The sequence below is a fragment of the Fundulus heteroclitus genome, chromosome 1 (assembly GCF_011125445.2).
Source record: "Fundulus heteroclitus isolate FHET01 chromosome 1, MU-UCD_Fhet_4.1, whole genome shotgun sequence".
In the NCBI taxonomy this organism is placed as follows: domain Eukaryota; kingdom Metazoa; phylum Chordata; class Actinopteri; order Cyprinodontiformes; family Fundulidae; genus Fundulus; species Fundulus heteroclitus.
Genome location: NC_046361.1, coordinates 8,844,741 through 8,857,883, shown reverse-complemented (window position 1 = coordinate 8,857,883; position 13,143 = coordinate 8,844,741). Strand labels below are relative to the sequence as shown.

General features: G+C 42.9%; 1 protein-coding gene across 1 annotated transcript in view; it reads left to right on the top strand.

Moving 5' to 3' along the window:
* agrn (agrin) overlaps positions 1-13,143 on the top strand; it is a gene marked incomplete in the record, with an annotated part of 352,884 nt that overhangs the window by 252,944 nt on the left and 86,797 nt on the right. Inside the window, 2 exon segments of the mRNA XM_036129007.1 lie at positions 7,098-7,295; positions 7,626-7,826. Of these exon segments, the coding sequence (XP_035984900.1) occupies positions 7,098-7,295; positions 7,626-7,826 (399 nt within the window).

Genomic DNA, 13,143 nt, shown 5'->3' with positions numbered 1-13,143 from the left:
AGCACACGATGGACTGAGGTCCAAAGGCATGAAGGAGAACTGCAATTTGAATGTTTTTAACAACGTAAAAAAAGAAAATTACAGTTTGCGATTGTCGGAGAGCGAGGTTTATTTACAGGTAAAGCGTGTTTTATTGAAGACTGATATCGTAACTGGAGGGACCTGGTGTCTTCGATTAGTGCAATCCAGATTAGTCTGTCCTAGAGGCTGAAGCTAAAGGCTAATCAGAGGCAAAGCCGACTTTTATGGCCTTATAACAACTCCGGTTTCAAAAGCCTCATAGCCATCTATGTAAATACTGTTTAATGAAGCATAAGACTGCCATCACTTTGCACCGGTCTGCTAAAAGCTCTTACACATATTCATATTTTATTTATAACGTCTCTCCTCTGTCGTTTGTCCTCGGAGCCTTGCATCGAGTTTCCACTCATTGTGAATGTGCGGTAGAATGACAATAAAGTCTGCCTAAGTCTATTTAAAAAGAAGCCGGTGTTTCTTTGTTTTTGTTTTTACAGCACAATTGGAGGTCGGCGGCGGTGGTGCACCACCAGTGACCTTCCCGTGTGAGAACAGATTTTGACATCACTTTAACAGCTGCTCTGACCAGAAAGTTGTGGCGTTGGCGGCACTCTGCCTCTGACCTCCGCTTCCTGCGTAAACAATCCTCATCTTCTGTTTAGATATTCACTTACAGGAAACTTGAGGATGGACTAAAGGTTCACAAAGAGCACTATGACTTTTTTCAGACTGGAGTTTTAGGGAGATTGTAAAAGTCCTCCTTGGTGATGGCCTTTCTCAGATTAGCTGTAGCCTCTAGAGCCAACTAGTCTCCATTAGTACTGATGTGCTAATGACGTTAGGACAGGTGTCTACTGCAGGTAAGATATTGACAGCTTATTCCATGTCGAAACCCTCGTCAGAAGCCATTTCTGTTTTACCAACACTATTAGAAATCTGCATTTTAAAGTGCAGGAGTGTTTTTTTCCTTCAGTCTCTGAACCACATCTCCTCCTACATGTGTGATAAATTGTGCACATAAAGCGCCCCATCTCGACGGAGGTGAGTGCCAGAGCTGGCTGTGCCGGCTCCAGAGCTTGGCCAATGAAAGTGTATCTAATACTCAGCCCATCTTTATGTAAGTGAGGCATATCCAAATCTTTCAGCCAGTAACTGTCAAGAGGCCTTCATTGGCGGAGATACGCAGTTTACCTTGGTTTGCTTAGACATACGCTGCAATTTACATGCAAGCTAAATATGGTTTTAACATAGGAAAAGCCTAAATATCTGCTCTGGTCTATACAGTATGTTCTGTCTTGCGTATTTTGCTTGGCAACTTGTAAATTTTGTACATTGTCAGTGGTATTTATGCATGAGTGGCTCCTTGGTTAAGACCCTCCTCAAACTAAATTCAACAACACAGATCTAATGGAGAAAAGTCAAGTTCAAGACTTAGCAGGTAAGTGTTTTACGTTGTGCTCTTGAGACCAATCTAATTTAGAATTTTATTTTAAGAGTTATTTTGGCATTGAATAGGAAACTCAGCGTCATTTTTTAGTGCTGCTGTTGCCCCCTGGTATAACGGCGCCCTTGGCAGTGAGCCATTTTGCCACTAAGCGTTGTGAGGAAAACGCTTCCTGCAAAAAACAAGGTGTCTGGTTAGCGCCCACTGGTTATGATATTGTCTGTGTGGCATAATGTTTTGGAAAGATTTTGATTCACCTTGAGCTTATCGCAGTTTTGAATCCAGTCGCCTTCAAAGAGAGGTAGAGAATTTCTCTCTGGAACTAAAGCGTGATGAGAAAGACTTCAAGATGAGAGAATCAGAGAACAAAAAATGGACTTCTTAACACAATCTGTAATGGCGACGATTCCCTCTGTTCCTCCTGCTTTGAACCGCGGCTCACCTTTTTTTTTCCCTGTCAGAGGCACATTTTGTCTGGAGGATCAGGCAGCGTGGAGAGCCAGGCACGAGGGGCAGGAGCTGATAAAAAAAAAAAAAAAGAGCGAGGCTGCTATCAGGACACAGAGCCTGATAAAGGACAACGCTCACCACCGCCACTTCCTGATTTATAGCTGCGACGACCCCAGAAGAGCCACGGCCTGAGCGAGCCTATTTTACAGACGCTTATATTTTAGGTTTATTTATTTTTGTGACAGAGTAGCTTTTTTTTTCTTTTTCTTTTTGCCCAACATCATTTTAAACCAAATGCCTCAAAACCACTTGTACTGTTAAGACAGACAGACATTTTTATTGGTCTGAGTCTTTTCAAAGCAATGACCTTTCTAAATGATTCTAAGACTTTTTTCTTTCCTTCGATTTCCTTTGTTGATGAAAAAAAGTCTTTCAAATAATGTTTAAATCTCCTCTCCATAAAAGTTTTTGCACATATTTTTTCAGATAAGTGAACAACTATGACATCACTTGCCTCACTAAATCACTAAACCCATACTTTAAAGCTAATATCTAGGGGAAATCTCATCCATCGCTAACGATTACTGTAACACGGTGGGGGCAAAACAGTCAACAGACAGGCACTAATATTTACAACCTTATCATAATAATATGCATTTAAATCCTCGCGTTCATGTCGTCTTTTTCTTTTTTAGGGAATGAATAGCCACTTTACATCTGAACTCCTTTTTTGTAACTTCGACACAGCGACTGAACTAAAGTACGGCAACGACAGTGGGTCAAACTTCTTCCACAGTCCTTACTGGAAGTTTGATCCGATTTTTGAGCTTCTGTCTCGCTGTTGGTCAAAGGCAGGAAGTCCAGTTACTTCAAGCTAAAACGTAAGGTCTGGCACGTGTCGGGTATGTCTTTGTTTGGCTCACCTCTATTACAGGAGCGGGAAAATATAACATTATCCTCCTGCTGTTCCAATCGTTTGTGGTATGGTAGGGTCGGTCCCTGGAATTCAGGTGCAGAGTTGCTGCAGGTAAAAGAAGCCTGCATCGGTCTGACACTGGCGTGTTCAGGAATAACTCCTCATATTGTATAAAATTGGGATCTTTCGAGATCTTTTTAAATCAAGCTACATGTTTTGGTCAGATCTCTGATAGCAGCAAGGCCACTGATGCTAAGGCTAGCACTAATATCTTTTTTGGAAATCATGATTTCCGTATGCCCTGTTTTATTTTTTTAGGTACATTTTCATGGAAATGTACTTTGAAAGAAACGCTGGCTTTAACAAGTCGGTGCTCTCTTGTATATTCGGATTACATATTGGCTTAACTAGTGCCGAGGCTTTTTAGTCTGAGAGAGGAGTGGATGTCCGCGTTAGACGAAGAGATGAAGGAAGCGAAAAGACTCTTAAGGAGTGATAAACAGATTAATAACATGGACGGTTCCAGTGGGCCGCCTCACTTCTCTCAATTAGTGCTAAATCATCAGTAGTTATTCAGCTTGCCTCTAATTGAATGTGATAGGGTGCTAAGCTAATGCAATCGTTGCCGTGTAATTGGTATCAGGGAGAAAAGGTGTTTGCTCTTCACTCCACAAGAGCTCGGTTCTTCTTCTGGGTTATTTTTATTCCCTGTGGGGCCTGTCTGGGTCGTTACAGAGAAAAATGTATTTCCAGATGCGCTGAAGATGCATGAAAGTCCTCTATTTCTGAAGAACAATTATAGCTATCGTCCGTCGAGATCAGAATAGAGATGTTGGAGGAAAGCGCTTAGCGTTTCAGAAAAGAAAGCATATTGTTCGGGAGATAATTTTAACTTGACAAACTTGCGGATGCGGATTGAAAAGTGTTACTTTTCTCACTCGGCCCTGACTCGTTTCCCAGTACCTGCTGCTTTGAAGCATCTACAGAAAAGCCGTGGCTGGCACAACGTTTTCCCCACAGGGCCGTGGTAGCCAGGTGAGGAGCTGGAGCTGGCTCTCGCTAGATACAGCAATTGGCATTCAGGCCAAAGCATTCAATTCTCGTCTCATCAGTCCAGAGAATCTTTTTCCTTTCGTGCTTTCGGAACGCTATAAGTGTTACTTGGCAAGCGGCGCGCCGGGCTCTCGTGTGGATTTTTTCCACAGGAATGGCTTCAGCTTCTGACCAGCCTCCCATCAAGCCTGTATAATGGAGTACTGGAGAGAGAGAGAGAGGTGCTCTTCCAGAAGCCTCCCTTCTCTTTTCCAAAGTTTATATCTGTTCGGTTATTTAATTTTGGTTCCTGGAGAGGGATGTTTTGGTGGTTTGACATTTCTTGAGTAATAGAGGCCATCAATCCATCTTTTCTTTAAACCCTGCTCCTTTTCATCTCCAGGTAGTTTATTCTGCAGATATTTTTTTATTTTTTTTTATTCCGTGCTTTCTGCACATCAAATTAATGTGAAAGGTGCCACCTTTTATTTGACGGGTGCGCCGGTTTTATTTTATCTCATCAGTTCAGCAGATCTCGGGCGGATTCCGCTGCGGTGTTAAATTAGCAGCGCTGCGTCCAATTTATCAATGCTGCTGCCAATAATAGAAACAAGAACATAGACCAAGCTTATCAGAGCCTTTGAAGCATAACTCATGCGATCTCCTCACAAATGAAGTGGATGCTTTAAAACCTCCTCTCCTGCATTGGCACGCCCAGTGAGGATCAGTGAAAAGCCTTAAAATTAAATGATTGGTCTTTACAGTGGCCTAATGGGGAGTTAAAGAATCTGCAGCTCTCCAGCAGTGGGCTTTTCTTTCTCTCCTTTACCATTCAGGTCTCTGGGTTTTGGTAAAATTTAGCCTTGTTTGTTACAGCTTAAACTTTTTGTCTATGGAGCTCGCAGATATCAACCATTAGCTGTTTTCTTGTTGCCATTCCCTCACCTACAGTATGAAGTTGAACAAACATCCTCTCCTTTTTGAATGGTATGTTCTCTGGTCTCTGTCTCGCGCTATATTTACACCCCAGAGTCTTGGGAAGCCACCAGGAGTTACTATTCTGACGTTCCTAGACACTCTTGACATACATTTGATCAAACGATTAACATTCACATTATAGAAATTGCTAGGTGTGTCAGCAAGTGGAGCACAAGGGCTTTTAGTGCACAACAGTTATTTCCCAACGTGTTTTTTTTTTTTTTTTTTCACCCCAACTGAATTTAGATATTAAAATAAAAAATTACTTTAGTGTGATTTTTCAAAATTGTTCTTTTAAACAAAAGGTGAATGTGTTTTTGATCCGTTTTACTAGAGTTAGAACGGTCCTTCCAGCTCAAGAAAAGAGGCAATGTGTTTGGCTGTGTTGACGAGAGCAAACAAGATTTTAAGCATATTTGGCGATGGTGCGCAAAAAGAATAAGGTATTCTCAAATCACAGACTAAAGTTTAAAGTTTTAGGTGTTGTCATATGTCCAGGTTTTAATTAGCTATGTTGCAAGTTTCACGCTTGTCTAAATTTAAAGCGTTCCAGAAAGGCAAATGTGAAAATGCTCAATATGACCACTTCAATTTTAGTTTCATCCGGTCACAGGACATGTCCAAATATAAAGGTATTTGTCCCTGTGATCTGACTTTTTATGGTCCTCATGGGCCCACATCAGTACAGGACTTTTTTTTTTTTACTGTGGACAATGAAACTCTCTAGCCAGTTTTATCCGGCGTCTTTCACAGCAAAACACCTTCGTCTCTGGGACACAGAACCGGACCCCTTCCAGAACAGGGTCAGACCTGGACATTCCTGTGCTTTCAACAGCTGAACGTGGCACATTTAGACATCTAGAACCTAGACCCAAGGATGAACTGAACTTGGGGAGGTCCACACTTCTCTACCTGATGTCATGGTGGATTTCTTTGGGTTTCTTGTCTATGATGTCAGACAGGAAGTAACGTGTTTGAGGTGCTGGCTTAAATCCACCCACAGGCGTGCTTTGATTTAACTCGAATATTGTGACCTAACCAGTTCATCATTCAAAACACTGGTGAAATGCATAGTGCAGGGGAACTTCTGAGTTTGGAAAAATCCTATTTCTTTTTATTTGACACTGAGCAAATATGAATAATTCTGTACATTCTGATTGGTCCAAACAGAGAACGTTTAGTCTGCTTTACATGTCTGCTTTATGCTACAACGTGTAGAAAGAACGGCTCTGTACCGCGGAGTACAGTGCATGTAAATGTCCGATGCTATTAGCATCGTTGGCGGCCCTCAGGTTGCGAATCGCGTTCTCGCAGCGCTCACCAATTCTTGGTTTTTCTCTTTCCTTTTATTTTTCCACCAAGTGTCCCACATGCTGGCACAGAAATTATAGAGAAGTGGTAGAAGCTTCTTAAATGCTTTTGTAACCAAGTGTGCTTAGCTTGCCTGGCGAGCACAATTTCTTAGTCGATGCCATTAAAAACAACATGGCAACTCTAGCATTTTCCCTTCTTTAACTTAAGATATAAAGTTTTAAATATAGATATAGCAGGGTTTAAAGCTTGAAGTACTTGGCGTCATATTCAGGCCTCATCAAGTTAGCTGAACTTAGTTCAGCAGACAAAGTCACAATCTCACAGCAGCTGGATAGCGCTTTACAACCAGACATAGCTCCTACAAGTTATATAATGCTTTGATTTCATTTTTGATTTGTCACACATCTGCATTAGTAGCACTAAATTTACAAGCCGCTGATGACGCTGATTTATTAGCTGGTGCGGATTCCCATGAAGCTGCAAAAGGGCCACTTCTACAGGCCAAACTGTTAGAATTAGATGATGCCGGTCTAAAATCTCAGGCCGGTTCAGCTTGTTTGAGTAATGGCCAAAGCATTGGAAGCATACAGGACTTTTCATAATTGAAAGTCCTTAATGACATATTAATATCGTTACTGGTGGAGATTTTTTTTTAGGAGGGGAAGGGGGGGGGGGGGGCAGGGATATGTAGAGATGAACGTTTCTGAGCTAATGAAAGAAAAAATTGTTCGGCAAAAAACTTTACATCCACTTGAAGAAATTTTCAAGGATCATTAAAATCTAAGCAAGGCTTTGTAATTTGCATACTGATAACATAAGTTAGAAAAGAAGTTATTTGCTAATTTCACTGTGACTGCACACACACACACACACACACACACACACACACACGCACACACACACATACTAAGTCTTTGGCCTTCCTTTTTTCGTGTTTCTCTTCAGATGAAGCGTGCACCAACTGCTCCTTCGGGGCGATCTGCGACGCCCAGAGCAGACAGTGCGTGTGCCCGTCGGAGTGCGTCGACTCGCACCAGCCCGTGTGCGGCAGCGACGGCACCACCTACGACAGCGAGTGCGAGCTAAATGTGCGGTCCTGCAGAGAGCAGCGGGAGCTGCGGGTGGTCAGCCAGGGAGAGTGCAGTAAGTAACATGGACGCCTCACGCGCCACCGCGCCAGCCATCACGGCTTGTCGCGCGCGTCTATTTTGGGATCTGTGAGGGCTAAAGCGAGCAGGACTCTCACAAGAGAAGCATTTTATCCTTCTGTTTCATTAACTTCTCGTCCCTCTGGATTGAAGCAGGGAATGAAATGCAGAATATGAGCCCTGCAACTTCAGGCAGGCGGGCAGGCAGGGAATAAAATCTCATTTAAATATCTGTTTGAGATGTACATTTGAATTTCTGTCCTGATGGTGTCTCTCATCACCAGCCACGCTCTGAACCATCCCTCTACTGTCTATGTGATAACAGAGACGTGCGGCGACACCGTCTGCGGCTGGGGTGCCCGGTGTGTGGAGAAAGAGTGCGAGTGCCCGCAGTGCACGGGCGAGGCCGGCTCCCCGGTGTGCGGCGCTGACGGCATCACCTACGACAGCGAGTGCGAGCTGCTCAGGGCCTCCTGCACGCAGAGGAGGAAAATTGACGTGGCGAAGCCCGGCAGCTGCGAGGAAGGTAGGAAATGGACTTTGAAATGTTGTAATTATGTTAACCGATCAGCCATTGAAGTGGTGTAATTAACTTTACCAAGTGACCTGTGCTACGCCGCTAAGTCGTTTGTGGATTTTTCAGAACGCTGAAATAGCTCCGGCAGCTCGTCAGCACTCTGGTATCAACAATCGTTGCTCGGAAAGTCACACTGGGTCTCTGTAAACGGAGACAGTTGTCTCCCAGAACTAGAGGGGCGTACATTTTAACGACAAACTCCAGCTACTGTAAAGCTATTCAAGTCGTCCTGATCTTAATTACAACACACTGCGCATTCTGATCTCTATTGTGCATATTTTGTGCAAAGGTTTTAAAAAAAATTTCCATGATGTGAAGCTTTTTGCCTGTGAAGCAACTGAATATCATAATTATTTGAGGCTCTGACTGCAGAGCTAGTGAAAATTTACAAAACATTGATCAGGGAATGAATTAGAAGTGCACCAATTAGGTTTTTACTCACTGACTCCAATTTTTGATTCCAATTTAAATCCAATTTTGTCCTATTGATGTTCTGTCTTGGACTAAAGCCACCTGAGTAAACTTTGTTTTGTTTTACCAATTGTATGCAATAAGGATTTAAAATAATAAAAAAGGTCTGCGGGTTCCTTGTAAAGGGATGTTTTGAACCCTAGAGAGAGAAAAATAGCTCAAGATGCATAACAGAATATCCTGTTTCTGTTAGAGTTAGAGTTTTAATATTTTTATGTATTTAATGAGCATGACAAAGTGGAAGTATCTGACCAGCTGATCACCTTTTGAGATTTAGTTGGCAGCCCTACGTCTCCAGGTTGTTTCATTCCCCTTTCACAGTTTCTTCCACTATTTTTTGTTGTACGGCATTAACACAGATGACCAACATGAAAGAACTTCCTTATCTGTTCCATAAGCAGAAGACAAATCACAAAAGGTGACATGGGAATCACCAGGATAAACCCCCACCCCTTTGACCATCCTATCCAAATAGGTGCTACTTAAGTTATGGCAGAGCTGTTGTTCATAAAGTATAGATTACTGTTTTTTTTTTTTTTTTTACTCCTTCAGACTGCCATTGAAGATGTAATGAATTCTCTCCAGATGAGAGATCAGTCAATGTTGTGATCCAGGCTTTAGAAGTTTGGACATCCTTCTTTTTCCAGAGCAACAGGATGAGTTATTTTGCACAGAGGGGGCCGTAGTATAGAGCAAGCTGCTGTGCAACGTCTGAAACCCTTCGTATAACCAGAACGACATCTGGTCTGATTTCGTCGTTGAGAACTTTTTGAAAAGAATGAAAATTATGCATCCCAAAATCTCTGCAGCCTACAGGACACAGATCATAGCTACGTAATAAATCGGCATCCGCTCAACGACATTATTCACATAGTGGCGATACATCTGGAAGTATATTTTACCTTTGGGTATTGTACCCTGTGCAGCATTTTGAGCTTGGTCAGACAGTGTCTAGCGTTAAGGGAGCAGAGATGAACATATTTCACACCTTTTTCCCAAATGTCATCTTTTATCCCCATCTCCAATTCCCTTCTTTACACTTGTCCATGTTCACTTGTCTAAGTTCTGCCAGTACTTCATAAATAAATGAGATTGCACCGATTTCGGTTATACCGTCTCTGAGATGCTGAGCTAGTTTAGCCAACGTTGACACTGACTGTAAAACAAAGAAAAGGGCGGTAGTGATTTTTGAAATGGGCTCACCACCCAGCAGAGGCACTGAAAAACAACCAATGGTTTTTCTATTCCGCATGTCCATGTTCAGGCAGGTCTCCATGTGAGGACGTGTATTGGGTCTAAAAGGAAGGTGTTACCAACGGTGCCTTTAGTAGCAAGAACTGCCATTACAAAAGGGCAAGTACAGACATTGAAAAATATGGATCGGTTCATCAGAATCAAATGAACTATTTGATGCCGTAAAGACTAATCCGTCCTCGCCGAGTTTCCCGGGATTGCCGCCAGATTTCGTTTGTGCCCTGACAGACGCATGGCAACATTTATGAAGCCCTTCTATCCAATTAGGCTTTTAAACGTGTGACTGATGGCATCTGATGTGAGTATCCCCGATTCTCCACGGCTGGAGCTTTGCCGTTCCTCTCCTACGTCGATAGGAAAATGGAACCTAATTTGGCGTGCAGATCGTATCTTGATCCGCCGTGACAAGCCCCGGCAGAACGCGTCTCAGAGTCCCCTCGCTCAGCCCTTCAAACCGTGGAGTTAGCAGCGCGCCCGGCCTCTGGTTGTCATGCAGATAGTGGCGACGCTGTTCCCCCCCCGTGGGTAGCGGGTCGCCACAGCGAACATAGTCATCCTCTGACAAGGTGTGAAGGGGAGCAGATTACACCTGCCAGCAGGAGGGATGGCTGGAGAGAAGAAAAATGGATGTAGTTTGGAGGACTGGGCAAACAGATGAGGAGAATCTGCTTCCATTTTGATTGCTACCCAGGGGGGTTTTATTCTTCCCTTTTTTTTTTATTCTTTTGTGTTTTTTTTTTTTTCCCCTCCCCATTACGATTGTCAGCCATATTGCCTCTATGGGCCCGAGAGGCAAATCATGCCACCGGAGCTCCTGCAGTCCATTTAACATCATTTCATTGACTGAGACGTGTGACCTTTTTGTGTGTGGGGCGCAAGGAACCGCGAGTCGGTGCACCCTCAGCGCCGACTCGCTGGCACGCTCTCCCCGTTGTCTGTTGGGTTGCTCTCCTCTGCCCCCCACCCTCGAGGGACTCTGTGAACATCCTGCTTTTTCCATCACTTGCTCATTTTGATTCAGAGAAAAAACCATCAGGCTTACACAATAGAATCTTTTTTTTTTTTTTTTTGCACTCCCCACCGCTCCACGCTGTCCCACCCACTCATTTCTCTCTTCGTTTTGCACTGTTCTCCATCAAAATTGTCCCTCCCTCACAAAAAAAGGCACCAATGCCCTTTTTCCCCACATATTGGGGGTAGAGATGGGTCAGAAATCGATAAATCTCACCCCGGGGGTAGCTAGTCTTTTCTGCCGGCTCGTTCCCCCAGAGTCTTTTTCCAGCCCCCCCCCCCCCCGAGTCTGACCCAAACCCCTCGACTGGAAGTCTGCTGCGACTGTAACACAATCTGAACCAAGCTGTTGGTTTTCTCCTTTTGATATACCTTCCTGCCTGCGTTAAAAATGATTTGTCTCTGATAAATTCACCCCTGCGGAGATGTGCGAAGGGTGAGGTTTGGCAAAAATAAAGAGAATCTATATTTCCAAACAGAGCACCCCCCCCCCCCCCCCCCCACCCCTCCCACCCCCTGTCACAACATATTCTATTGTATTTTCTTGCTTGCTCAGTTGACAGCGGCAGAGCTTTACATCACCAGTGTGAAATCAAAGATAAGCCTGGGGAGGAAATGAACATGTGATTTATACGCTCACGCGGGGCCGCCTTAAAACCCGCCCTCATTAGTCTTATTGGGAGGAGGGCACGGCGTAAAAAAAAAAAAAAAGCGAAAGTTGTTTTCTCTTGCTTTTATTTAGTAGTAAAGAAAAATGACAGTGTTCCCACTGTTGGCCGTACGGGGAAATTTATCACCTGTTTAATTTCACACTCGGGCAGGCTTGGCCTCAGCTCCTTTTTTCCTGACACTGACAAAGTGGCAACAGAAAGTGGTGCTTCAGTCGCAGTGTGGGGGCGCCGGGGGTCCTTTTTAATTAAAAAAAATAAAGCATTTAATAAACAACGTCGTAAGTGGGCGAAGAGGCGAACCCTCGGCTTCTTTTAAAGCACGGACCGGATCAAACCCCAGAGCACGCGAAAGGTCACCAGAGATGAAGAGAGGCGGATGGCGGAGAACGGAGCTCCTCGTTCATCTATCATTTTCATGCCCAATCAGGACTTGTAACCTTCTGCGGAGGTACCAAAACTTGTTCTTGCCATTTGCAAACACCTCATCTTTCTACCCATAAGGCGTGACGCATCATGTGTCTGTCATTTGGGACCTTTGTTTGAACTAATGTCCTCTCACACATCCATGAAGGACTGACAGAGCAAGAACTGAGCTAATGCAGAATATCACGTTCAGGTCCGACGACACAGCTCAGGGTATTTTCTAGGATATTTTCTTAATCTGGGATTAAAAAGACTAGAATAGCTACGTTGTATACCAGCAGGCAGTGACAGAGTCCATCTTAGAGAGTTTTACTAAAGTTTTGGCCAAAGATTGTCCTAAAACAATTGTAGCTCCGGTTTTCCCTGATATCAGTGCATCTCAGGAGACAAGATAACATACAGTATTGGGTTCCTACAACTAGCTCACGTTTCCCCACTTATTTGTATTCACAGATAAACACTTTGCAAGTCACAAAATTTGTTTTAAACAATCTGTTCTTAGAGTATAATTTTTTTGAGTCCTTTATTAATTTATTTTGTTTAGGGTTGTCTGATTACAAAGTGGTCATAGAACAAGAAAACATTTGACCAGTCTAAATGTTTTACAGTTTAAACTGGAGGCATTCAAATGCGCTCCAGTCATGAAGAGCTGCAAAGTGACAATAGTTTAGTTTAGTTTTATTGAAAGGATCCCCATTAGCTACAGCTATGCTGCAGCTATTCCTCCTGGGGTCCTGAAAAAATATATACATTAAAAACAAAACAAAGAATACAACAAATAATTGAAAGAAAAGGAAAATACACAAACACATAAACAAATACATATACAACATATACACATATTAACGTATGTATGTACCCTCATGCGGGCATGAAATATGACAAATATAAAACACATTCTACACTTACACTTGTAAACATACCTACACATATGCATACATATTTGCACACATATATGAATAAATATAAACATTCAACGATGACAACGATTTTGTTCAGGGTAACCAACGCTTTAAGATTTGTGTGAGCACATTCAATCTAACTGAGTTTGGTCCGCTAGCCGAGAAGTCTATATTATTCAACTCCTATAAACAAAGGATAACTAAACCACTGTGCGTACTAAAAGAAAATGACAAATCAAAGTATGTAACATGATCCAGTTGCTTTTAATTAAGATAAAAGCAACCATTATCACGTTGTTGCCTCTAAAATAGGACAAGTTTTTAATAATGCTGACTAAGACGTTTATTGTGGTGTTGGAGCAGAGACACACGCTGACAATCACTTCCTAAATTGTTTCTAATCTCTGGATATCCATCGCAGATGGGTAGACCAGCACAAACCTATTTTTAAAAATTTCTGTTTATCTTACTTAAACTCAGATTTGCATGTGGACAAGAGGAACAGATGCATCAGATGATCCAAATATCCGTGTT